The sequence below is a fragment of the Salvelinus fontinalis genome, chromosome 39 (genome assembly GCF_029448725.1).
Source record: "Salvelinus fontinalis isolate EN_2023a chromosome 39, ASM2944872v1, whole genome shotgun sequence".
Classification (NCBI taxonomy): Eukaryota; Metazoa; Chordata; class Actinopteri; order Salmoniformes; family Salmonidae; genus Salvelinus; species Salvelinus fontinalis.
Window position 1 is genome coordinate 2,501,196 of NC_074703.1, and position 25,560 is coordinate 2,526,755.

Sequence of the window (25,560 nt, forward strand, 5' to 3'; positions counted from 1 at the left end):
GGGGAAGGGGAAAGGGGATACCTAGTCAGCAGGTGAGCTGGGGAAGGGGAAAGGAGATACCTAGTCAGCAGGTGAGCTGGGGAAGGGGAAAGGGGATACCTAGTCAGCGGGTGAGCTGGGGAAGAGGAAAGGGGATACCTAGTCAGCAGGTGAGCTGGGGAAGAGGAAAGGGGATACCTAGTCAGCAGGTGAGCTGGGAAAGGGGATACCTAGTCAGCAGGTGAGCTGGGGAAGGGGAAAGGGGATACCTAGTCAGCAGGTGAGCTGGGGAAGGGGAAAGGGGATACCTAGTCAGCAGGTGAGCTGGGGAAGGGGAAAGGGGATACCTAGTCAGCGGGTGAGCTGGGGAAGGGGAAAGGGGATACCTAGTCAGTAGGTGAGCTGGGGAAGGGGAAAGGGGATACCTAGTCAGCAGGTGAGCTGGGGAAGGGGAAAGGGGATACCTAGTCAACAGGTGAGCTGGGGAAGGAGAAAGGGGATACCTAGTCAGCAGGTGAGCTGGGGGAGGTGAAAGGAGATACCTAGTCAGCAGGTGAGCTGGGGAAGGGGAAAGGGGATACCTAGTCAGCGGGTGAGCTGGGGAAGGGGAAAGGGGATACCTAGTCAGCAGGTGAGCTGGGGAAGGGGAAAGGGGATACCTAGTCAGCAGGTGAGCTGGGGAAGGGGAAAGGGGATACCTAGTCAGCAGGTGAGCTGGGGAAGGGGAAAGGGGATACCTAGTCAGCAGGTGAGCTGGGGAAGGGGAAAGGGGATACCTAGTCAGCAGGTGAGCTGGGGAAGGGGAAAGGAGATACCTAGTCAGCAGGTGAGCTGGGGAAGGGGAAAGGGGATACCTAGTCAGCGGGTGAGCTGGGGAAGAGGAAAGGGGATACCTAGTCAGCAGGTGAGCTGGGGAAGAGGAAAGGGGATACCTAGTCAGCAGGTGAGCTGGGAAAGGGGATACCTAGTCAGCAGGTGAGCTGGGGAAGGGGAAAGGGGATACCTAGTCAGCAGGTGAGCTGGGGAAGGGGAAAGGGGATACCTAGTCAGCAGGTGAGCTGGGGAAGGGGAAAGGAGATACCTAGTCAGCAGGTGAGCTGCGGAAGTAGAAAGGGGATACCTAGTCAGTAGGTGAGCTGGGGAAGGAGAAAGGGGATACCTAGTCAGTAGGTGAGCTGGGGAAGGAGAAAGGGGATACCTAGTCAGCAGGTGAGCTGGGGAAGGGGAAAGGGGATACCTAGTCAGTAGGTGAGCTGGGGAAGGGGAAAGGGGATACCTAGTCAACAGGTGAGCTGGGGAAGTGGAAAGGGGATACCTAGTCAACAGGTGAGCTGGAGAAGAGGAAAGGGGATACCTAGTCAGCAGGTGAGCTGGGGAAGGGGAAAGGGGAAACCTAGTCAGCGGGTGAGCTGGGGAAGGGGAAAGGGGATACCTAGTCAGCAGGTGAGCTGGGGAAGGGGAAAGGGGATACCTAGTCAGCAGGTGAGCTGGGGAAGGGGAAAGGGGATACCTAGTCAGCAGGTGAGCTGGGGAAGGGGAAAGGGGATACCTAGTCAGCAGCTGAGCTGGGGAAGGAGAAAGGGGATACCTAGTCAACAGGTGAGCTGGGGAAGGAGAAAGGGGATACCTAGTCAGTAGGTGAGCTGGGGAAGTGGAAAGGGGATACCTAGTCAGTAGGTGAGCTGGGGAAGTGGAAAGGGGATACCTAGTCAGTAGGTGAGCTGGGGAAGGGGAAAGGAGATACCTAGTCATTAGGTGAGCTGGGGAAGTGGAAAGGGGATACCTAGTCAGTAGGTGAGCTGGGGAAGTGGAAAGGGGATACCTAGTCAGTAGGTGAGCTGGGGAAGTGGAAAGGGGATACCTAGTCAACAGGTGAGCTGGGGAAGGAGAAAGGGGATACCTAGTCAGTAGGTGAGCTGGGGAAGTGGAAAGGGGATACCTAGTCAGTAGGTGAGCTGGGGAAGTGGAAAGGGGATACCTAGTCAGTAGGTGAGCTGGGGAAGTGGAAAGGGGATACCTAGTCAGTAGGTGAGCTGGGGAAGTGGAAAGGGGATACCTAGTCAGTAGGTGAGCTGGGGAAGTGGAAAGGGGAAACCTAGTCAGTAGGTGTATACAACGTATACAACGTGATTAGTGATTAATTTACATTTGTCCCTCATTTCAAGATCCGACCCTGTTACGTACTTGAACTGAACTCTAATTTTAATATGGAGAAACTATTATTTTATAAAAAATGTTTCAAAAGAAACATTTAACATCTAATAGTTATAGTGTAAAAGCTGCTGACCTGGGGAAGGAGAAAGGGGATACCTAGTCAGTAGGTGAGCTGGGGAAGGGGAAAGGGGATACCTAGTCAGCAGGTGAGCTGGGGAAGGAGAAGGGATACCTAGTCAGTAGGTGAGCTTGGGAAGGGGAAAGGAGATACCTAGTCAGCAGGTGAACTGGAGAAGGGGAAAGGGGATACCTAGTCAGCAGGTGAACTGGGGAAGGGGAAAGGAGATACCTAGTCAGCAGGTGAGCTGGGGAAGGGGAAAGGGGATACCTAGTCAGCAGGTGAGCTGGGGAAGGGGAAAGGGGATACCTAGTCAGCAGGTGAGCTGGGGAAGGGGAAAGGGGATACCTAGTCAGCAGGTGAGCTGGGGAAGGGGAAAGGAGATACCTAGTCAGCAGGTGAGCTGGGGAAGTAGAAAGGGGATACCTAGTCAGTAGGTGAGCTGGGGAAGGAGAAAGGGGATACCTAGTCAGTAGGTGAGCTGGGGAAGGAGAAAGGGGATACCTAGTCAGTAGGTGAGCTGGGGAAGGAGAAAGGGGATACCTAGTCAGTAGGTGAGCTGGGGAAGGAGGGGAAGGGGGGGATACCTAGGGGATACCTAGTCAGCAGGTGAGCTGGGGAAGGAGAAAGGGGATACCTAGTCAGTAGGTGAGCTGGGGAAGGGGAAAGGGGATACCTAGTCAGTAGGTGAGCTGGGGAAGGGGAAAGGGGATACCTAGTCAGTAGGTGAGCTGGGGAAGGGGAAAGGGGATACCTAGTCAGTAGGTGAGCTGGGGAAGGGGAAAGGGGATACCTAGTCAGCAGGTGTCAGCAGGTGAGCTGGGGAAGGAGTAAGGGGATACCTAGTCAGTAGGTGAGCTGGGGAAGGGGAAAGGGGATACCTAGTCAACAGGTGAGCTGGGGAAGGGGAAAGGGGATACCTAGTCAGCAGGTGAGCTGGGGAAGGAGAAAGGGGATACCTAGTCAACAGGTGAGCTGGGGAAGGGGAAAGGGGATACCTAGTCAACAGGTGAGCTGGGGAAGGAGAAAGGGGATACCTAGTCAACAGGTGAGCTGGGGAAGGGGAAAGGGGATACCTAGTCAGCAGGTGAGCTGGGGAAGGGGAAAGGGGATACCTAGTCAGCAGGTGAGCTGGGGAAGGGGAAAGGGGATACCTAGTCAGTAGGTGAGCTGGGGAAGGGGAAAGGAGATACCTAGTCAACAGGTGAGCTGGAGAAGGAGAAAGGGGATACCTAGTCAGCAGGTGAGCTGGGGAAGGGGAAAGGGGATACCTAGTCAGTAGGTGAGCTGGGGAAGGGGAAAGGGGATACCTAGTCAGTAGGTGAGCTGGGGAAGGGGAAAGGAGATACCTAGTCAGCAGGTGAGCTGGGAAAGGAGAAAGGGGATACCTAGTCAGCAGGTGAGCTGGGGAAGGGGAAAGGGGATACCTAGTCAGTAGGTGAGCTGGGGAAGTAGAAAGGGGATACCTAGTCAACAGGTGAGCTGGGGAAGGGGAAAGGGGATACCTAGTCAGTAGGTGAGCTGGGGAAGTAGAAAGGGGATACCTAGTCAACAGGTGAGCTGGGGAAGGGGAAAGGGGATACCTAGTCAGTAGGTGAGCTGGGGAAGTAGAAAGGGGATACCTAGTCAGCAGGTGAGCTGGGGAAGGGGAAAGGGGATACCTAGTCAGCAGGTGAGCTGGGGAAGGAGAAAGGGGATACCTAGTCAGTAGGTGAGCTGGGGAAGTAGAAAGGGGATACCTAGTCAACAGGTGAGCTGGGGAAGGGGAAAGGGGATACCTAGTCAGTAGATGAGCTGGGGAAGGAGAAAGGGGATACCTAGTCAGTAGGTGAGCTGGGGAAGGAGAAAGGGGATACCTAGTCAACAGGTGAGCTGGAGAAGAGGAAAGGGGATACCTAGTCAGCAGGTGAGCTGGGGAAGGGGAAAGGGGATACCTAGTCAGCAGGTGAGCTGGGGAAGGGGAAAGGGGATACCTAGTCAGCCGGTGAGCTGGGGAAGGGGAAAGGGGATACCTAGTCAGCAGGTGAGCTGGGGAAGGGGAAAGGGGATACCTAGTCAGCAGGTGAGCTGGGGAAGGGGAAAGGGGATACCTAGTCAGCAGCTGAGCTGGGGAAGGAGAAAGGGGATACCTAGTCAGTAGGTGAGCTGGGGAAGTGGAAAGGGGATACCTAGTCAGTAGGTGAGCTGGGGAAGTGGAAAGGGGATACCTAGTCAGTAGGTGAGCTGGGGAAGTGGAAAGGGGATACCTAGTCAGTAGTTGAGCTGGGGAAGTGGAAAGGGGATACCTAGTCAGTAGGTGAGCTGGGGAAGTGGAAAGGGGAAACCTAGTCAGTAGGTGTATACAACGTATACAACGTGATTAGTGATGAATTTACATTTGTCCCTCATTTCAAGATCCGACCCTGTTACGTACTTGAACTGAACTCTCATTTTAATATGGAGAAACTATTATTTTATAAAAAATGTTTCAAAAGAAACATTTAACATCTAATAGTTATAGTGTAAAAGCTGCTGACCTGGGGAAGGAGAAAGGGGATACCTAGTCAGTAGGTGAGCTGGGGAAGGGGAAAGGGGATACCTAGTCAGCAGGTGAGCTGGGGAAGAGGAAAGGAGATACCTAGTCAGCAGGTGAGCTGGGGAAGGGGAAAGGGGATACCTAGTCAGCAGGTGAGCTGGGGAAGGGGAAAGGAGATACCTAGTCAGCATGTGAGCTGGGAAAGGGGAAAGGGGATACCTAGTCAGCAGGTGAGCTGGGGAAGGGGAAAGGGGATACCTAGTCAGCAGGTGAGCTGGGGAAGGGGAAAGGGGATACCTAGTCAGCAGGTGAGCTGGGGAAGAGGAAAGGAGATACCTAGTCAGCAGGTGAGCTGGGGAAGGGGAAAGGGGATACCTAGTCAGCAGGTGAGCTGGGGAAGGGGAAAGGGATACCTAGTCAGCAGGTGAACTGGGGAAGGGGAAAGGGGATACCTAGTCAGCAGGTGAACTGGAGAAGGGGAAAGGGGATACCTAGTCAACAGGTGAGCTGGGGAAGGAGAAAGGGGATACCTAGTCAGCAGGTGAGCTGGGGAAGGGGAAAGGGGATACCTAGTCAGCAGGTGAGCTGGGGAAGGGGAAAGGGGATACCTAGTCAGCAGGTGAACTGGAGAAGGGGAAAGGGGATACCTAGTCAGCGGGTGAGCTGGGGAAGGAGAAAGGGGATACCTAGTCAGCAGGTGAGCTGGGGAAGGAGAAAGGGGATACCTAGTCAGTAGGTGAGCTGGGGAAGTGGAAAGGGGATACCTAGTCAGCGGGTGAGCTGGGGAAGGAGAAAGGGGATACCTAGTCAGTAAGTGAGCTGGGGAAGTGGAAAGGGGATACCTAGTCAGCGGGTGAGCTGGGGAAGGGGAAAGGAGATACCTAGTCAGCAGGTGAGCTGGGGAAGGGGAAAGGGGATACCTAGTCAGCAGGTGAGCTGGGAAAGGGGATACCTAGTCAGCAGGTGAGCTGGGAAAGGGGAAAGGAGATACCTAGTCAGCAGGTGAGCTGGGGAAGTGGAAAGGGGATACCTAGTCAGCAGGTGAGCTGGGGAAGGGGAAAGGAGATACCTAGTCAGCATGTGAGCTGGGAAAGGGGAAAGGAGATACCTAGTCAGCAGGTGAGCTGGGGAAGGAGAAAGGAGATACCTAGTCAGCATGTGAGCTGGGGAAGGGGAAAGGGGATACCTAGTCAGCATGTGAGCTGGGAAAGGGGATACCTAGTCAGCAGGTGAGCTGGGGAAGGAGAAAGGGGATACCTAGTCAGCAGGTGAGCTGGGGAAGGAGAAAGGGGATACCTAGTCAGCAGGTGAGCTGGGGAAGGGGAAAGGAGATACCTAGTCAGCATGTGAGCTGGGGAAGGAGAAAGGAGATACCTAGTCAGCATGTGAGCTGGGGAAGGAGAAAGGAGATACCTAGTCAACATGTGAGCTGGGAAAGGGGATACCTAGTCAGCATGTGAGCTGGGGAAGGGGAAAGGAGATACCTAGTCAGCATGTGAGCTGGGAAAGGGGATACCTAGTCAGCATGTGAGCTGGGAAAGGGGATACCTAGTCAGCATGTGAGCTGGGGAAGGAGAAAGGAGATACCTAGTCAACATGTGAGCTGGGAAAGGGGATACCTAGTCAGCATGTGAGCTGGGGAAGGGGAAAGGAGATACCTAGTCAGCATGTGAGCTGGGGAAGGGGAAAGGGGATACCTAGTCAGCAGGTGAGCTGGGGAAGGGGAAAGGAGATACCTAGTCAGCATGTGAGCTGGGGAAGGGGATACCTAGTCAGCATGTGAGCTGGGGAAGGGGAAAGGGGATACCTAGTCAGCATGTGAGCTGGGGAAGGGGAAAGGGGATACCTAGTCAGTAGGTGAGCTGGGGAAGGGGAAAGGGGATTCCTAGTCAGCAGGTGAGCTGGGGAAGGAGAAAGGGGATACCTAGTCAGCAGGTGAGCTGGGGAAGGAGAAAGGGGATACCTAGTCAGTAGGTGAGCTGGGGAAGGGGAAAGGGGATTCCTAGTCAGCAGGTGAGCTGGGGAAGGAGAAAGGGGATACCTAGTCAGCATGTGAGCTGGGGAAGGGGAAAGGGGATTCCTAGTCAGCAGGTGAGCTGGGGAAGGAGAAAGGAGATACCTAGTCAGCAGGTGAGTTGGGGAAGGAGAAAGGAGATACCTAGTCAGCATGTGAGCTGGGGAAGTGGAAAGGGGATACCTAGTCAGCATGTGAGCTGGGGAAGGGGATACCTAGTCAACAGGTGAGCTGGGGAAGGAGAAAGGAGATACCTAGTCAGCAGGTGAGCTGGAGAAGGAGAAAGGGGATACCTAGTCAGCAGGTGAGCTGGGGAAGGGGAAAGGGCTGGGGGAAAGGGGAAAGGGGATACCTAGTCAGCAGGTGAGCTGGGGAAGGGGAAAGGGGATACCTAGTCAGCATGTGAGCTGGGGAAGTGGAAAGGGGATACCTAGTCAGCATGTGAGCTGGGGAAGAGGAAAGGGGATACCTAGTCAGCATGTGAGCTGGGGAAGAGGAAAGGGGATACCTAGTCAACAGGTGAGCTGGGGAAGTGGAAAGGGGATACCTAGTCAGCATGTGAGCTGGGGAAGGGGATACCTAGTCAACAGGTGAGCTGGGGAAGGAGAAAGGAGATACCTAGTCAGCAGGTGAGCTGGGGAAGGAGAAAGGGGATACCTAGTCAGTAGGTGAGCAGGGGAAGGGGAAAGGAGATACCTAGTCAGCAGGTGAGCTGGGGAAGGGGAAAGGAGATACCTAGTCAGCATGTGAGCTGGGAAAGGGGAAAGGGGATACCTAGTCAGCAGGTGAGCTGGGGAAGGAGAAAGGGGATACCTAGTCAGTAGGTGAGCTGGGGAAGAGGAAAGGAGATACCTAGTCAGCAGGTGAGCAGGGGAAGGGGAAAGGAGATACCTAGTCAGCAGGTGAGCTGGGGAAGGGGAAAGGGGAAACCTAGTCAGCAGGTGAGCTGGGGAAGGGGAAAGGAGATACCTAGTCAGCATGTGAGCTGGGAAAGGGGAAAGGGGATACCTAGTCAGCAGGTGAGCTGGGGAAGGAGAAAGGGGATACCTAGTCAGTAGGTGAGCTGGGGAAGAGGAAAGGAGATACCTAGTCAGCAGGTGAGCAGGGGAAGGGGAAAGGAGATACCTAGTCAGCAGGTGAGCTGGGGAAGGGGAAAGGGGAAACCTAGTCAGCAGGTGAGCTGGGGAAGGGGAAAGGAGATACCTAGTCAGCAGGTGAGCTGGGGAAGGGGAAAGGAGATACCTAGTCAGCAGGTGAGCTGGGGAAGGGGAAAGGAGATACCTAGTCAGCAGGTGACCTGGGGAAGGGGAAAGGGGAAACCTAGTCAGCAGGTGAGCTGGGGAAGGGGAAAGGGGATACCTAGTCAGCAGGTGAGCTGGGGAAGGGGAAAGGGGATACCTAGTCAGCAGGTGAGCTGGGGAAGGGGAAATGGGATACCTAGTCAGCAGGTGAGCTGGGGAAGGGGAAAGGAGATACCTAGTCAGCAGGTGAGCTGGGGAAGGGGAAAGGGGATACCTAGTCAGCAGGTGAGCTGGGGAAGGGGAAAGGGGATACCTAGTCAGCAGGTGAGCTGGGAAAGGAGAAAGGGGATACCTAGTCAGCAGGTGAGCTGGGGAAGGGGAAAGGAGATACCTAGTCAGCAGGTGAGCTGGGGAAGGGGAAAGGGGATACCTAGTCAGCAGGTGAGCTGGGGAAGGGGAAAGGGGATACCTAGTCAGCTGCTCGTTGCTCGTCACTTCACTGAGTCTACCTTTAACCTCTTGAGATGGGAAAACATGTTTTTTTATGAAGTTGAACGTGCTCTTTATGACAATGTTACAATTAGGTGACACAAATAGTTGTTGTTTTTTAAACCAAATTACCCAAAATGCACTATTGATGGAATGACCCTCTTATCAACCACAAGGGACTTAATAATGTTGAATCATTTCACAGGTCATTTCACAGGTCCAATGGCAGCCATGGTGAAGTCTGAGAGCGATGTAAGTGAAGTTATTTTAGTTTTAATTTAAGGATGACTTTAATGGGTCACATAATAAAAGAATCATCAGCATCAAGGACAGAGGGGTCTTATCGTGTGTGTGTATATATTTATACAATACTGTTTCTCAATATGATGAAAATATACTGCAGAGTATCTCAGAATACTTTATCCTCACCATTTCAGTAACATCAGTAACATGAGAATATTGACACCAAAAATCAATATTCTATTTTCTTTTACAGATTTATCCAGAAACGAAACACTGTCACTCATTCTCCTTCAGTTTCCAAACTCATAAAATAACCAAAGAGGAAATCACCTGCACCAAACCTGGAACAATATTGAGAGCACTTGAAACTAATGACACATTCAAGGGGTTAAACCAAATGGACAAGAAGACACTGAAAGGGAAAGACATTGTCATCAAGAGTTGTAAGGGGTACATAGTGAAGCACTTTCCATGTTGGCTGATCGAAGAGGATGACCTTCTCACTATTGAGATGGTCACACATGCCACAGATGAAACTGCAGGGGACACGGATGAGGAAACAGACAATTATGTCACTTTCTCTGTTGAGACAAGAGCAGGGAAAAACAGCAAATCAAAAACAATACTTAGAAACATACAACTTGAGTCCTACGGACCTCTATGTGTCTATGCAAAACAGAAGGAGGAAGTGAAGCAGGCTCTACGAAATGATGGACGCTTCTCTGACATTGTGTTTGAACAGAAATGTCAGCTCTCTGAGCGAATCAAAGGAAGCAAGGTTTCAATGGGGCAAATAGCAAAAAAACTTAACGGTCGAGACTTTGAAATCTGTCTGACAAAATTTAAGAAAACGGCAACTAAGATGGAAACATCTGACTCCAGAATAAAAACAAAAAACGTAAACTCTGAAGGAGACGCCACACAAACATCTCTGTTCGACCCAAGCCCTGACTCTGAAGGAGACGGCACACAGACGTCTCCATCGACGCTAACAACTAAAACATCAGATGTAGGGGAGTCCTCTTCGAGAAGAAAGCAGAAACGGAAATGCAATCCCATTCCAGACCATGGTGAAATATTGAAGATCCTTCGCAACCAGTTTGATGATCTGGTGAAGCAGATGGAAAGTAGGAGGGAGGACAGACAAAAGAAGACATTTCCTGAAGAGTTGGAACTCATGAAGCAGGAATTCGGGAAAATCAGACAAAAGTTCTCAGAGGTTCACAGAGTGAAGAAATTGATTGAACTTGGTGCCTCCGTTTGTCAGGTGATTGTTGACGGTGTTCAGGGTGTTCAGGGAACAGGCTTTGTGCTGTTTGACAACTTCGTCCTAACAAATGCACATTTGTTTGGTGACAATGTAAGACATAACATGCAGCTGTTAGTCGATGTATCTGTGAAGTTCAACTATGAAAATCCAAATGGATCCGATGTGAACGTATTCAAAGCCAAAACCCTGCTGATCGACTTTCAATATGAAGATAAGGGAAAACATTATATAGACTATGCCATACTGGAGATGGATCCTCAGAATAAGAAGCAACAGAAGAAGGTTCCTCCTGGTCTCCTCCGTGAATATGGCCCAGTTCCAGCATGCGGTGGGGCCTGCCTCATTGGACACCCAGGTGGACTGGTGAAACAAATGGAACCCACCTCCATCATTGGCAGTGAGATAAGAGAGGAGGCTGCGAATAAATATAAACGGGAAAATGGACATGCAATCTTCACAATAAATGATGCCGTTGAAAAACAGAAAAAGCGCTACGAGGAAGTGATGCAGGAGAACAAGGACGACTTTGTGACCTATAACACCTCCTTCTTCCATGGATCTTCTGGCTCTCCAGTCTTCGATGACCTTGGTCGAGTGTTTGGCATGCATACTGGTGGCTTTGACTATGAGGATAAACTCACTCAGAGCACTCAGAGTGTGATAGAGTACGCCCTCCCTCTGCTCACCATATTACAGAACTTTGTCATCCGTTTGGAGGAGGACAACAATCAGGCAGTTTTGAAAAGAGTTCAGGAAGAGGCACAGAAAAACGTCTTCCTGATTGAGGCTCTTTTCAAGACCGATGAGCCTATGGATATGTCGTAGGAGATTTTTGCAAATACAGCTAATACAATGCCACCCAGTGGTTGTCCTGGGAACAACGCAACAATGCCACCCAGTGGTTGTCCTGGGAACAATGCCACCCAGTGGTTGTCCTGGGAACAACACAACAATGCCACCCAGTGGTTGTCCTGGGAACAACACAACAATGCCACCCAGTGGTTGTCCTGGGAACAACACAACAATGCCACCCAGTGGTTGTCTTGGGAACAACACAACAATGTCTATTAAGAATTCAGAGGGAGGCTGCAAATACTGTAATGTCAGTATTCATGTTCAACCATTCCACTAGTGCCTTTCAGGGTATTGATAATATTACTTGTCCTAGGTCAAAGGTACTTTTATTTTTTTTATATATAATTTGTATTGTGTTATCTCATGCACCTTTGTTTTCTGTAATTCTCATCACTGGTTCCTTACAATGTACTCTGCATTTATGTGAAGTATGGTTTCCTTTGAAAAACAGACTTTGGCCATAGTGGGCCTTCCCTGCAAAAATAAACATTTAATAGATTAAGACATCTACCTAGATCAGATTGCAACTATCTAAATATTGTTTTATTGTGTTCTACATTTTGATTACTTGTCTTTTGCTTTAACTTGTCTCAAAATATCATGTTGAATAGAGTCATGTTGAATAGAATAGAGTCGTGTTGAATAGAGTCGTGTTGAATAGAATAGAGTCGTGTTGAATAGAGTCATGTTGAATAGAATAGAGTCAATAGAGTCGTGTTGAATAGTCGTGTTGAGTAGAGTCAATAGAGTCGTGTTGAATAGAGTCAATAGAGTTGTGTTGAGTAGAGTCAATAGAGTCGTGTTGAATAGAGTCAATAGAGTCGTGTTGAATAGAGTCAATAGAGTCGTGTTGAATAGTCGTGATGAGTAGAGTCGTGTTGAATAGAGTCAATAGAGTCGTGTTGAGTAGAGTCAATAGAGTCGTGTTGAATAGAGTCGTGTTGAGTAGAGTCAATAGTCGTGTTGAATAGAGTCAATAGAGTTGTGTTGAGTAGAGTCAATAGAGTCGTGTTGAATAGAGTCAATAGAGTCGTGTTGAATAGTCGTGATGAGTAGAGTCGTGTTGAATAGAGTCAATAGAGTCGTGTTGAATAGTCAATAGAGTCGTGTTGAATAGTCAATAGAGTCGTGTTGAATAGTCAATAGAGTCGTGTTGAATAGAGTCAATAGAGTCGTGTTGAATAGAGTCAATAGAGTCGTGTTGAATAGAGTCAATAGAGTCGTGTTGAATAGAGTCAATAGAGTCGTGTTCAATAGAGTCATGTTGAATAGAGTCGTGATGAATAGAGTCATGTTGAATAGAGTCAATAGAGTCATGTTGAATAGAGTCATGTTGAATAGAGTCATGGCTCACTACTTTTGTACTCTTCTGAGACGGTGACTTCCCAGTGACTTCAGGTCCTTTGTAGCTCAGTTGGTAGAGGATGGTTAGATTCCTAGGACCACCCATACTTACAAAACAATATTTTATGCAGTGTAACTGTAAGTCTCTTTGGATAAAAGCGTCTGCTAAATGGCATATTATATTACTTCATGGATCCATAGTTTTGCTTTCTTGGTTTGACATGTAAAGGTTAATAATGAATACAATGTGGTAACTGTGATTACATTGGAATACTGTATGTATCATTTAGACATTGTTACAACTCATGAAATGAAAACGATCATGCATAAAACTAGTGACAGACTAATCAATAAATGTGTTGACAATTACAGCTTGCTTATGGCTTCTTATTGCAAGTGGACCACACAATGGTGTGTCTGATCACATGACTGACCACACAATGGTGTGTCTGATCACATGACTGTGACCACACAATGGTGTGTCTGATCACATGACTGTGACCAAACAATGGTGTGTCTGATCACATGACTGTGACCACACAATGGTGTGTCTGATCATTTAACCGGAACCCGACCATGGAACTTGAGAAGAGAGAAATAACATGAATCCATTTAGAGTCGACAGAGTAATATTGTCATCCTGTATTTGATCTAATGTCCTGGCTGTAGAGCTTGTGATTTATATAGAAATATCTCCATGGTGATTTAGCCCTCAACTACAGCAGAGGAGGCAACCCGCTCTTCAACATTAGATTGGATGGTCTGCACTAAACAGTACAGGGTGAGACAAGTGGTACATGACTTTTACATAATCAAGTTTCAGTAAAGTGATAAAGTAGCAGAATACTATGACATGTACTGCATACAAATATCATGTAGCTTTTTTTAGACAAGAATAGAACAGGAAATAACTGGTAGTTCAATGACAATCAAGTCAGACTTTATTTATTTTGGCGATGTGATTTTAAAAACCAAAGCACTTAATAATCTACGCTATTTAAAAACAGATTAAAGTTCTACATTTCTCATCAATCACATCTGGATTGATCAATTGTACTTATTTCCTGATCATAGCTAAGAGAAAAGCCCACATAACCTATACAGTAGGAATGGGCTGACACATTATAAGCCTGGGTGCAATTAGGGTGTTTTCCTCTGGTGCAGATTTACAATCCCACAGATATGAGCTTCATTAATTACACACATCAAATCAAGCACTGGTCAAATAAAATACAATTTAAGTTCAATGATCAGTCACAATGTGCAGAGAGTCATTACAGATTTCACCTGCAGTGTTTTGACAGGACAGTGTTGTGGAGATGAGTTTTGACAGGACAGTGTTGTGGAGATGAGTTTTGACAGGACAGTGTTGTGGAGATGAGTTTTGACAGGACAGTGTTGTGGAGATGAGTTTTGACAGGACAGTGTTGTGGAGATGAGTTTTGACAGGACAGTGTTGTGGAGATGAGTTTTGACAGGACAGTGTTGTGGAGATGAGTTTTGACAGGACAGTGTTGTGGAGATGAGTTTTGACAGGACAGTGTTGTGGAGATGAGTTTTGACAGGACAGTGTTTTGAAGATGAGTTTTGACAGGACAGTGTTGTGGAGATGAGTTTTGACAGGACAGTGTTGTGGAGATGAGTTTTGACAGGACAGTGTTGTGAAGATGAGTTGTGACAGGACAGTGTTGTGGAGATGAGTTTTGACAGGACAGTGTTGTGGAGATTAGTTTTGACAGGACAGTGTTGTGGAGATGAGTTTTGACAGAACAGTGTTGTGAAGATGAGTTTTGACAGGACAGTGTTGTGAAGATGAGTTTTGACAGGACAGTGTTGTGGAGATGAGTTGACAGGACAGTGTTGTGGAGATGAGTTTTGACAGGACAGTGTTGTGGAGATGAGTTTTGACAGGACAGTGTTGTGGAGATGAGTTTTGATAGGACAGTGTTGTGGAGATGAGTTTTGACAGGACAGTGTTGTGGAGATGAGTTTTGACAGGACAGTGTTGTGGAGATGAGTTTTGACAGGACAGTGTTGTGGAGATGAGTTTTGACAGGACAGTGTTGTGGAGATGAGTTTTGACAGGACAGTGTTGTGGAGATGAGTTTTGACAGGACAGTGTTGTGGAGATGAGTTTTGACAGGACAGTGTTGTGGAGATGAGTTTTGACAGGACAGTGTTGTGGAGATGAGTTTTGACAGGACAGTGTTGTGAAGATGAGTTTTGACAGGATAGTGTTGTGGAGATGAGTTTTGACAGGACAGTGTTGTGGAGATGAGTTTTGACAGGACAGTGTTGTGGAGATGAGTTTTGACAGGACAGTGTTGTGAAGATGAGTTTTGAGTTTTTGTGAAGATGATTCCCAGGAATATCCACAGCATCCGGAGTGGAGATTCTCGGAGGCTGGTGTATTCTGTCGATATCAACAACAACATCAACAAGAGGTCATTCATCTCATCCACATTTCATTTCCACAATGGTTCATGCTTACTTCATTAAAGCGTATATATTACACAGTATGCAGTACTAGGGCTGGGAGATATACCATATTTGACTATACACCGGTATTGATGCATGGACCAGTTTGGGTTTTTACTTTACCTTCTATAAAAGGTATTTCAATGTTAGGTTTGTTAAATTACACGCTACTCTGCTGTGTATAACATCCGTTTTTATAGTTTACTCTGCTACTCGAGTCATCTCTCTCCTCTCCATGCCGCTTTCCACACAGATCCAGCCCCGCCCCCTGTCACTCGGGGAGCGATGTTTCGCTCGACCAGGAGGAGACCACCACTTCACTCTCGTCTTGTGTTCAAGACTTTGATGACAACTATGCTGCTGTTCTATAACTTTTCCTTTGTCGTCATGTCAAACAACACCGTAGGATGTCAAACAGCACCGTAGGATGTCAAACAACACCGTAGGATGTTAAACAGCACCGTAGGATGTCAAACAACACCGTAGGATGTCAAACAACACCGTAGGATGTCGAACAACACCGTAGGATGTCGAACACCACCGTAGGATGTCAAACAACACCGTAGGATGTCAAACAACACCGTAGGATGTCAAACAACACTGTATTCAAAGTGCCCACTATTATATTCTAACTATAGAATTAGAATATTCATTCTATTTCCATGATTCTAACAGTTCACCCAGGTGTTTGGGTCTAAATCGCAATATTTGGTAAAAACATAAGGCTGCGATTGTTTGCCCATATCGTGCAGCCCTATGTGGCAGTGAGGAAATGCAGAAATGTATCAACATGCTAAAAAGGATTATTTTTGGTTGAAGTTTTATTGAACAGTTTATTAAACCAATCAGAATGGAGAAAGCCCCATTGAAATAATTTAGAATGTATGTGTTGCCACCCTATGGATGGGCATTTGAAATTATTTCACTATTCAAATAATATCATGCTTTCTTTTCAGCTATCCAGATAGCAGTTCTTAGGTTGCTATTCAGATGTGTGTTTTTGGCTAACAGTAGCCTAGGCTAACAGCAACAGTGTTTGGCTAACAGTAGCCTAGGCAACAGTGTTTGGCTAACAGTAGCCTAGGCAACAGTGTTTGGGCTAACAGTAGCCTAGGCAAGAGTGTTTGGCTAACAGTAACCTAGGCTAACAGCAACAGTGTTTGGCTAACAGTAGCCTAGGCAACAGTGTTTGGCTAACAGTAACCTAGGCTAACAGCAACAGTGTTTGGCTAACAGTAGCCTAGGCTAACAGCAACAGTGTTTGTCTAACAGTAACCTAGGCTAACAGCAACAGTGTTTGGGCTAACAGTAGCGTAGGCTAACAGCAACAGTGTTTGGGCTAACAATAGCCTAGGCTAACAGCAACAGTGTTTGGCTAACAGTAACCTAGGCTACCAGCAACAGTGTTTGGCTAACAGTAGCCTAGGCTAACAGCAACAGGGTTTGGCTAACAGTAGCCTAGGCTAACAGCAACAGTGTTTGGCTAACAGTAGCCTAGGCTAACAGCAACAGTGTTTGGCTAATAGTAGCCTAGGCTAACAGCAACAGTGTTTGGCTAATTGTAGCCTAGGCTAACAGCAACAGTGTTTGGCTAACAGTAGCCTAGGCTAACAGCAACAGTGTTTGGCTAATTGTAGCCTAGGCTAACAGCAACAGTGTTTGGCTAACAGTAGCCTAGGCTAACAGCAACAGTGTTTGGCTAACAGTAGCCTAGGCTAACAGCAACAGTGTTTGGCTAATAGTAGCCTAGGCTAACAGCAACAGTGAAAGAAGTCATAGAACTGATTGATTCTGACGGACCCTCCGTTGGTGCTGTAGGCTCACCGTTATTTGAAGTGGGGAAGACAGCATACCATTGTCAGGGCTGACCAGAGGGCTAAATGCTATGATAGTAAAACGCCTGTTCATGTAAAATGGAACCCGATACCCATGAGAAACATTAGCTTGAAGATAAGACAATTACTTTGTCCTCAGAGCTGTAGGCTACATTTAAAGTGCACAACTTTAAACAATGTGCTGTCAACAATGTAACATGGATCATTTAATATATTGTTAAATATTGCCCAGCCCTACCATATCTCCCAGCCCTACCATATTTCCCAGCCCTACCATATCGCCCAGCCCTACCATATCTCCCAGCCCTACCATATCTCCCATCCCTACCATATCGCCCAGCCCTACCATATCATCCAGCCCTACCATATCATCCAGCCCTACCATATTGTCCAGCCCTATTTAGTTCTCTATACAGTATTACAATAACCACCAGTTGTTAGTGACCAAAGCTAAAGAACTGCCATCTAAATAGAGTGTTTCTCTACAAATGAAATGATCAGACATACACACCTGCAGCGATGAGCACCGAAGCCTTACATATCTGGTTCTGTAGAGGAAACAGGAAAGGTTGGTTTCTGTCACTCAATGGCTATATTATATTATGATTAACTCTCTCTCTCTCACACACACACACACACACACACACACACACACACACACACACACACACACACACACACACACACACACACACACACACACACACACACACACACACACACACACACACACACACAGAAGTCAGATTCTGAAAGAGAGCTTAGCAACGTGTGGGACTCTGCAGCTGTACTTTAACTACTAACTATACCAGTAACTCACCCCAGGTGTACTCCTCTTACTACTAACTATACCAGTAACTCACCCCAGGTGTACTCCTCTAACTACTAACTATACCAGTAACTCACCCCAGGTGTACTCCTCTAACTACTAACTATACCAGTAACTCACCCCAGGTGTACTCATCTAACTACTAACTATACCAGTAACTCACCCCAGGTGTACTCCTCTAACTACTAACTATACTAGTAACTCAGTATTTTTATACGTATATATATGTATATATATTTGTAATAATGACAATTACAACAATACTGAATGAACACTTTTATTTTAACCTCACTGGGGTAGGGGGCAGTATTTTCACGTCCGTAAACTGCCTGCTACTCAGGCCCAGAGGCTAGGATATGCATATTATTAGTAGATTTGGATAGAAAGCTCTCTGAAGTTTCTAAAACTGTTTGAATGATGTCTGTGAGTATAACAGAACTCATATGGCAAGTGAAAACCTGAGAAAAATCCAACCAGGAAGTGGGAAATCTGAGGTTTGTAGTTTTTCAAGTCATTGCCTATCGAATATACAGTGTCTATGGTGTCATATTGCACTTCCTAAGGCTTCCACTGCGTGTCAACAGTCTTTAGAGCATTGTTACAGGCTTCTACTATGAAGGGGGAGCGAATAAGAGGTGTTTGAACCAGTGGTCTGGTTGAAAGCCTTTAGTTTAGTCACTCGCGCGGCCGTGAGCACGAGCGTCATTCCTTTTCCTTTCTAAAGACAAAGGAATTGTCCGGTTGGAATATTATTGAAGATTTATGATAAAAACATCATAAAGATTTACATTTACATTTAAGTCATTTAGCAGACGCTCTTATCCAGAGCGACTTACAAATTGGTGCATTCACCAAGATTGATTCTAAACATCGTTTGACATGTTTCTACAAACTGTAATATAACTTTTTTGACTTTTTGTCTAGACTTTGTGATCGCGCCGTGTGCATTTTGGATTACTGGACTAAACGCGCAAACAAAAAGGAGGTATTTGGACATAAATTATGGACTTTATCGAACAAAACGAACATTTGTTGTCTAACATGGAGACCTGGGAGTGCCATCAGATGAAGATCATCAAAGGTAAGTGATTATTTTTAACTCTATTTCTGACTTTTGTGACACCTCTCCTTGGTAGGAAAATGGCTGTATGGTTTTCTGTGGCTAGGTGCTGACCTAACATAAACGCAAAGTGTGCTTTCGCCGTAAAGCCTTTTTGAAATCTGACACTGTGGTTGGATTTACAAGAAGTTTATCTTTAAAATGGTTTATATGTCACGTTCCTGAACTATTGTTCCTTTTTCATTTATTTATTTAGTTGGTCAGGGCGTGAGTTGGGGTGGGCTGTCTATGTGTGATTTTCTATGTTGGGGTTTTGTGTTCGGCCTGGTATGATTCTCAATCAGAGGCAGCTGTAGATCGTTTGTCCCTGATTGAGAATCATACTTAGGCAGCCGGGGTTTCACGTGTGTTTTGTGGGTGGTTGTATCTCGTGTCTGTATGTCTACCACACGGGACTGTTTCGGTTGTGTTTCATGTAGTCTGTTCCTGTTCGTGCGTTCTTCGTTTATTGTAAGTTCTCAAGTCCAGGTCTGTCTACATCGTTTATTTGTTTTGGTAGTTTGTTAAAGTGTTTTCGTGTTTCGTCTTTACTTTAATAAATATCACTATGTCCACATTCAACGCTGCGCCTTGGTCCGCTCATTCACCACAAGACGATCGTTACATTATAATACTTGTATGTTTGAGGAATTATAATTATGGGATTTCTGTTGTTTTGAATTTGGCGCCCTGCAATTTCACTGGCTGTTGTCGAGGTGGAACGCTACCGTCCCACTTGTACCAGAGAGGTTAACTTAATATAATACATAATAAAATCCATTTAGTCTCAAATAAATAATGAAACATGTTCAATTTGGTTTAAATAATGCAAAAACACAGTGTTGGAGAAGAAAGTAAAAGTGTAATATTTGCCATGTAAAAAAGCTAACGTTTAAGTTCCTTGCTCAGAACATGAGAACATATGAAAGCTGGTGGTTCCTTTTAACACGAGTCTTCAATATTCCCAGTTAAGACGTTTTAGGTTGTAGTTATTATAGGAATTATAGGACTATGTCTCTTTATACCACTTGTATTTCATATACTTTTTACTATTGGATGTTCTTATAGGCACCATAGTATTGCCAGCCTAATCTCGGGAGTTGACAGGCTTGAAGTCATAAACAGCGCAATGCCTGAAGCACAGCGAAGAGCTGCTGGCAAACGCAGGAAAGTGCTGTTTGAATGAATGTTTACGAGCCTGCTGCTGCCTACCACCGCTCAGTCAGACTGCTCTATCAAATATCAAATCATAGACTTAATTATAATATAATAAACACACAGCAATACGAGCCTTAGCTCATTAATATGGTCAAATCCGGAAACTATAATTTTGAAAACAAAACGTTTATTCTTTCAGTGAAAAACGGAACCGTTCCGTATTTTATCTAGCGGGTGGCATCCCTAAGTCTAAAATATAAAAATAATAAAATAAAATATTGCTGTTACATTGCACAACCTTCAATGTTATGTCATAATTATGTAAAATTCTGGCAAATTAATTACTGTCTTTGTTAGGAATAAATGGACTTCACATAGTTCGCAACGAGCCAGGCGGCCCAAACTGCTGCATATACCCTGACTCTGCTTGCACAGAACGCAAGAGAAGTGACACAATTTCCCTAGTTTCAAGAAATTCATGTTAGCAGGCAATATTAACTAAATATGCAGGTTTAAAAAAATATACTTGTGTATTGATTTTAAGAAAGGCGTTGATGTTTATGGTTAGGTACATCGGTGCAACGACAGTGCTTTTTTCGCGAATGGGCTTGTTAAATCACCCGTTTGGCGAAGTAGGCTGTGATTTGATGATAAATTAACAGGCACCGCATTGATTATATGCAACGCAGGACAAGCTAGATAAACTAGTAATATCATCAACCATGTGTAGTTAACTAGTGATTATGTTAAGATTGATTGTTTTTTATAAGATAAGTTAAATGCTAGCTAGCAACTTACCTTGGCTCCTTGCTGCACTCACGTAACAGGTGGTCAGCCTGCCACGCAGTCTCCTCATAGAGTGCAATGTAATCGGCCATAATCGGCGTCCAAAAATGCTGATTACCGATTAATCGGCCATGCTGATTAATCGGTCGATCTCTACTCTGAATTTACCAACGCCCAGAGCGCACTGTGAGTGCACTCATTTCACTCCAGATTGAATTTACGAACACACCCTGTGTTGTTACACAATAGTATGGAGGTAATAACACAAGTTAATCAATCCAAAACCTTTCAATAATTGACCACTTGTCTTTCGAACACATCTGTTGTACGGACTAGTAGGGTGGTAATAACACAAGCTTATCAATCATGTCCTCATAAGAGACTGTTTGGTTCACATTTCACTAATCATTTTACATTTTCACATACGACTGTATGTATGTATAATTTCTACTCAACTAAATTGTAAAATGTAAAACAAGGTAATTTTCTAATTGTTATTATAATTCTATCTCTCTGCATTACCTTCTATAGCTTGACCAAAAAGACAGATGTCTATGATGTCAAAGACTTGAAGAGAGCTCAGCCAAAGACTTGACAGAAACTGACTGGTTCCTTTTAAGTTAACTGGAGACAGAGTAAAGGTTATATTCTGCTGTTCAAAACTACACGGTTTCTGGCAGGGGGTACCTGGCAGGGGGTACCTGGCAGGGGGTACCTGGCAGGGGGTACCTGGCAGGGGGTACCTGGCAGGGGGTACCTGGCAGGGGGTACCTGGCAGGGGGTACCTGGCAGGGGGTACCTGGCAGGGGGTATGCGATACCATATCCTCAATTCATGGGGTTGCATTCCCTTTAGACCCGAATGTCTACTTGGCAACTTTACTAACACCAATCTTAGGCAAAGCCATACTATAAAGCTAACAGAAATATTGCTAGCAATTGCCAAGAAATGTATTGCCTTGAAATGGAAATTGGATTCCTCCCTGCCAGTTGCAATGTGGCTATCAGAAGTTAATAGTTGTATCCCACTGGAGAAAATGACTTACTGCTTGAGGAATAAGTTAAAGACATTTTAAATAATTTGGCAACCTTTTGACTATATCGGAGAATCTCCCCCCACATCACATTGAATGAATCTCTATATCATCCTTATATAATGTTTCACACGTAATGTATAATATGTAGCCTACGGCAGGTGACCATATGATCCAATGTCTCATTATTATTTTATATTGTATGTTTGTATATATAATTATAATTTGTTTTATTTTTTCTTTCTTTGTTACGCTCGTCTGTCACTGTCACTTTGTCCTATTGTTGTCTAATATCTTTTCACGTTTGTCTTGAATGTTGTTAATTGGAAAATACAAAAATAATATATATATATTAAAAAAAAAGGTTATATTCTGCACACCCAATGATAAAGCTATTGTTCTGTTTGGAGCCTGTTTCTGGGCCAAATATTCATGTTTTTGTGTGTGTGTGTATGTTTGTGTGTGTTTTTGTGTTTTTGTGTGTGTGTGTGTGTGTGTGTGTGTGTGTGTGTGTGTGTGTGTGTGTGTGTGTGTGTGTGTGTGCGTGTGTGTGTGAGAGAGAGTGAGACCAGTACGACCATACATCATCTGGGCCTACAGTCATGGCACTTGCTTTCCCAACTTGGGGGAACCGTTGAGCTACTGTTAGAGGAAGTATATCTGGAGTGACTTTCTGTCATTCTGGCCCCTGTTGTCCTCACTCAGTTGTAACAGACTGAGGCAACCTTTTCACCCAGTTGTCCCCCCCTCACACACACATACGCATACATAGGGTCACATGCGTTGCAGCTGCTTGCATGGGGTAGCTTGACTATATAAATGCTCCTGTACTCGTTGTACAGCAGGCTCTCACTCCATTTCACCTGCGTGGGCGGGGGGACCAGCCTCCTTATTATAATAGGGTTTTAATCAAAGTTTGATTGATTATTGACTTTGCCTTTCCTCATTATTAGTTAAAGGTAGAATTTCCACCACACCATCTCCTTGCCTGTTCATTTGCCTCGACAGGCTGTGGTCTATCTTGGTTTTAGTTATAAAAAATATTTGATAAAGCCTTGTGTTCCTATTTGTATTTATTCGCTTCACACTGTTAATAACGGTAGGTACAACTTGATTCAGCAGCCCTAAAGCGCCCATTTTTAACCATTTCATGTGTTTGAAGGTCGGACTCCGCCTACCTTGGCAGGTCCAGAGAGAAAATCAAGTACACCTATAGGTCTGCTGCTGGCCAATGCAAGCTCAGATCACTGTGCCTACACTTTCCTCGCCCATAGACTGTAAAAAGAAGCCTCAAAAGCACAGAAAAATGGATAACACGACGGCTCATTTAGGCAGATTAGGCGGATGCCTGTGGCGGAAGATTGTTGAAAGTGGCATTTTCTGAGCTAAACTGACCAACACGCACCTCCAACAACAACACATAAAGCCTCACATAATTCTGCCCAAAAACAATGACAATTTCTCTCAACCAGTGGCATATGGGCTTTTTAGGTGAGATCTACGGGGAGAGCTCGAGAATTCAAGCCCCTTGGTTGTAGCCATAGGGTTACATTGGAAGTGCCCATCCAAGAAAGCTCAAGGTCATTGGTCACAAATAAAATGACGTCAAATCAGGTTATATCTACAGTAGTTTTAATTGGACTGATCATGTCAACATCATACTTTCAAAATCTTAGCTAACAGTCATTTGGATGTCTACTGGCTATATGCGAACGAGTGATGCACGTTTGTAGAAATACTGGTTGCATCCAAGGCTCAGCCAGTTGTTCACATAACAGAATGTGGCACTCGACTGAAGAGAGAAGAGACAACCAATTTGCTAGTCAGAGCATCAGCGCGCGCTCTGGAAAGACAGTAGAGAGTAGAAAGGCAGTTTGCAAGTTAACTTACAGCATCGTGTCCCCTGAACAATAACGGCGAGGTAGGTGAGAAGCCTGACCATGGAGACGGGGGTGAGAAGGTGATGAAGCGTACTTCATGAGCTGTAACCGAAAAACTACTGGCATTTGGAAAGTTTGAGGTGAGGGAGAAAGTGTGGTGGAACAAGTATTGTTAAGTATCTTGTTAGCTGTATCGAATTCTCCGTTAGCTAGCCAGAGAAATGTTGAGCAACATTAGCCAGTTTAACTGATCAAATTATTTAGTTTATGGTGTGAAAATTAGCTGGCTAATGAAGTCAGCTAACGACTCCTTGCCATTCTTCAAGTTATAACGCGTTAGTTGCTTACTGGACCCTGGCAATCTGTGTGAAATGTTAACTAGTTAACTAGCTAACGAACTAACTACTATCTGTGAACTGATGTTGTCCCTCTACAGTATGTGGTTAATTTTCAGATTGAGAGAATTAGGTGAAAATGAGGCGTTGCTTGTTAAACAAGTGGATTCAGGGATCAAGTGTAGCTGGAGCTGGGCCTGGTTTAAGCTGGGCCTGGTTTAAAATGGATGCCGCTATAGAGGTGAAAGGAACACCACACACTTTCCCTCTTTCTCACTTTTTCAATACAGTGGATAAAAAGGGGTATGCCAGGTGTACTCTCTGCCTGAAAGAGATGAATTATGCCAACAAAGGGTATCATGCTCTACTGGCACATTGTAGAACAGATGTCCACAGGAAGAAAGTGTACAATGTGATAATGTGCAGTGTAGCCCAAAGATATTGCTTTTGTTGTGTTGAACTTGACAGCAACATGTGTGTGAGTGAGAGGGGTTTATTACATTTTCTACTCATTGAACATTATTTTTGCACACATGTAGCCTTGTGCACTTGATCGATGTCTATAGTGGCCACTATAATAGAGCAACAATAGAATGCCTGTTTGTTTCATTCTATTTCTACTTTAAGATGTTTTTCTCCCAAGTGCAATAACAAGCGTAACAAGCGTTCTATTATAAAGGCTGTCATGGTTTGGTTTACAATTGGCTCATTCATCCCCCTCCTCTCCCCTGTAACTATTCCCCAGGTCGTTGCTGCAAATGAGAACGTGTTCTCAGTCAACTTACCTGGTAAAATAACGGTAAAATAAAAAATAAAATAAATAAATGGTAACAAGCGTTCTATTATAAAGGCTGTCATGGTAACAAGAGTTCTATTATAAAGGCTGTCACGGTAACAAGCGTTCTATTATAAAGGCTGTCATGGCTAACAAGCGTTCTATTATAAAAGGCTGTCATGGTAACTGTATTGTGTATTGTTTTGTCTCAAGACTTGAGTGTCATTTGCAGTAAAGTCTAGACAACAAATAACATTGGATTGCTTTCTTTACATTTTTTAGCTGTGAATTAGGTTCACATGAACCACTTTTTTATTTTACACACAGAGACGGATCATGTAGATCATATTCTTTGTTGATTAATTAGTTAAAACCTGCATTTCCCCCCTAGCAGGGATTTATTGCATGTTTCAGTGCAACACAAAAAAGGCCCTCACCAGTTTGCAACCCTGCATTATTCACGGTTCATTAATGATTATCTGTAATTACGGTAATTAATTGTGTAAGTGTTCAGAAACCTATTCTTATTTACAATAAAAGTGACTCCAAAATGACATAATCTGAAGCACAACCAAAACAAACTGCAAGTGCATCCAACAAGTTTGTAGAGTAACAAGATTGATGTAGTCATTGCGTTCTAGGAATATGGGACCAAATACTTCACTTTGGAATACTTTAAGACTGTTATGTTCTAATTATCAGAGTAAGAACTCGACGGACACTATGAAAGCTTAAACCAAGTTTTTTCATCCCAAGGGATCGACCAGCTGAATCGACCAAGACATATTCACACAAGCACTGATATTTAACCCTTTCTCCTACGCCGAGTCTCCTCCTACACATCTGAACAGCCAATGCATCTCTGTTGCTAGACAGAACCTTAGTGATATCTGTTCTTCCTCACTTCATCTGACCTGACCGCTACCCCAAAGTGCTCACTCCTCCCCAACTCACGGCTGTCATGGTGACTGGTACCAGACTGTGTCTCTTCTCCTCCCAGAGGATCCTTCCCAGAGGATCCCTGATGTCTAACAATAAAATATCCTGACATAATGTAAACGTTATACATTACCCTCTCTCCCTCAGTGACATGAATAAGTATATTTCATATTCTCAGAACCCAACAATAC

At 45.3% G+C, this 25,560-nt stretch overlaps 2 protein-coding genes and 1 long non-coding RNA gene across 3 annotated transcripts in view; 2 read left to right on the forward strand and 1 right to left on the reverse strand.

Moving 5' to 3' along the window:
• Window positions 1-12,593, forward strand: part of LOC129838858 (serine protease FAM111A-like) — a 25,992-nt gene extending 13,399 nt beyond the window's left edge. Inside the window, exons 4-5 of the mRNA XM_055906088.1 lie at window positions 8,716-8,762; window positions 9,007-12,593. Of these exons, the coding sequence (XP_055762063.1) occupies window positions 8,733-8,762; window positions 9,007-10,848 (1,872 nt within the window). The 5' untranslated portion in view covers window positions 8,716-8,732 and the 3' untranslated portion in view covers window positions 10,849-12,593. The remainder of the gene's footprint in view (window positions 1-8,715; window positions 8,763-9,006) is intronic.
• The window catches only part of LOC129838857 (serine protease FAM111A-like), an 85,265-nt gene that overhangs the window by 28,396 nt on the left and 31,309 nt on the right, over window positions 1-25,560 (forward strand). The gene's annotated exons all lie outside the window — the stretch shown is intronic.
• Window positions 8,120-8,600, reverse strand: LOC129838864 (uncharacterized). The gene is made up of 3 exons (XR_008756917.1): window positions 8,374-8,600; window positions 8,218-8,334; window positions 8,120-8,178 (listed from the first exon to the last, which is right to left on the reverse strand). It is a non-coding gene; the product is annotated as an uncharacterized LOC129838864 (long non-coding RNA).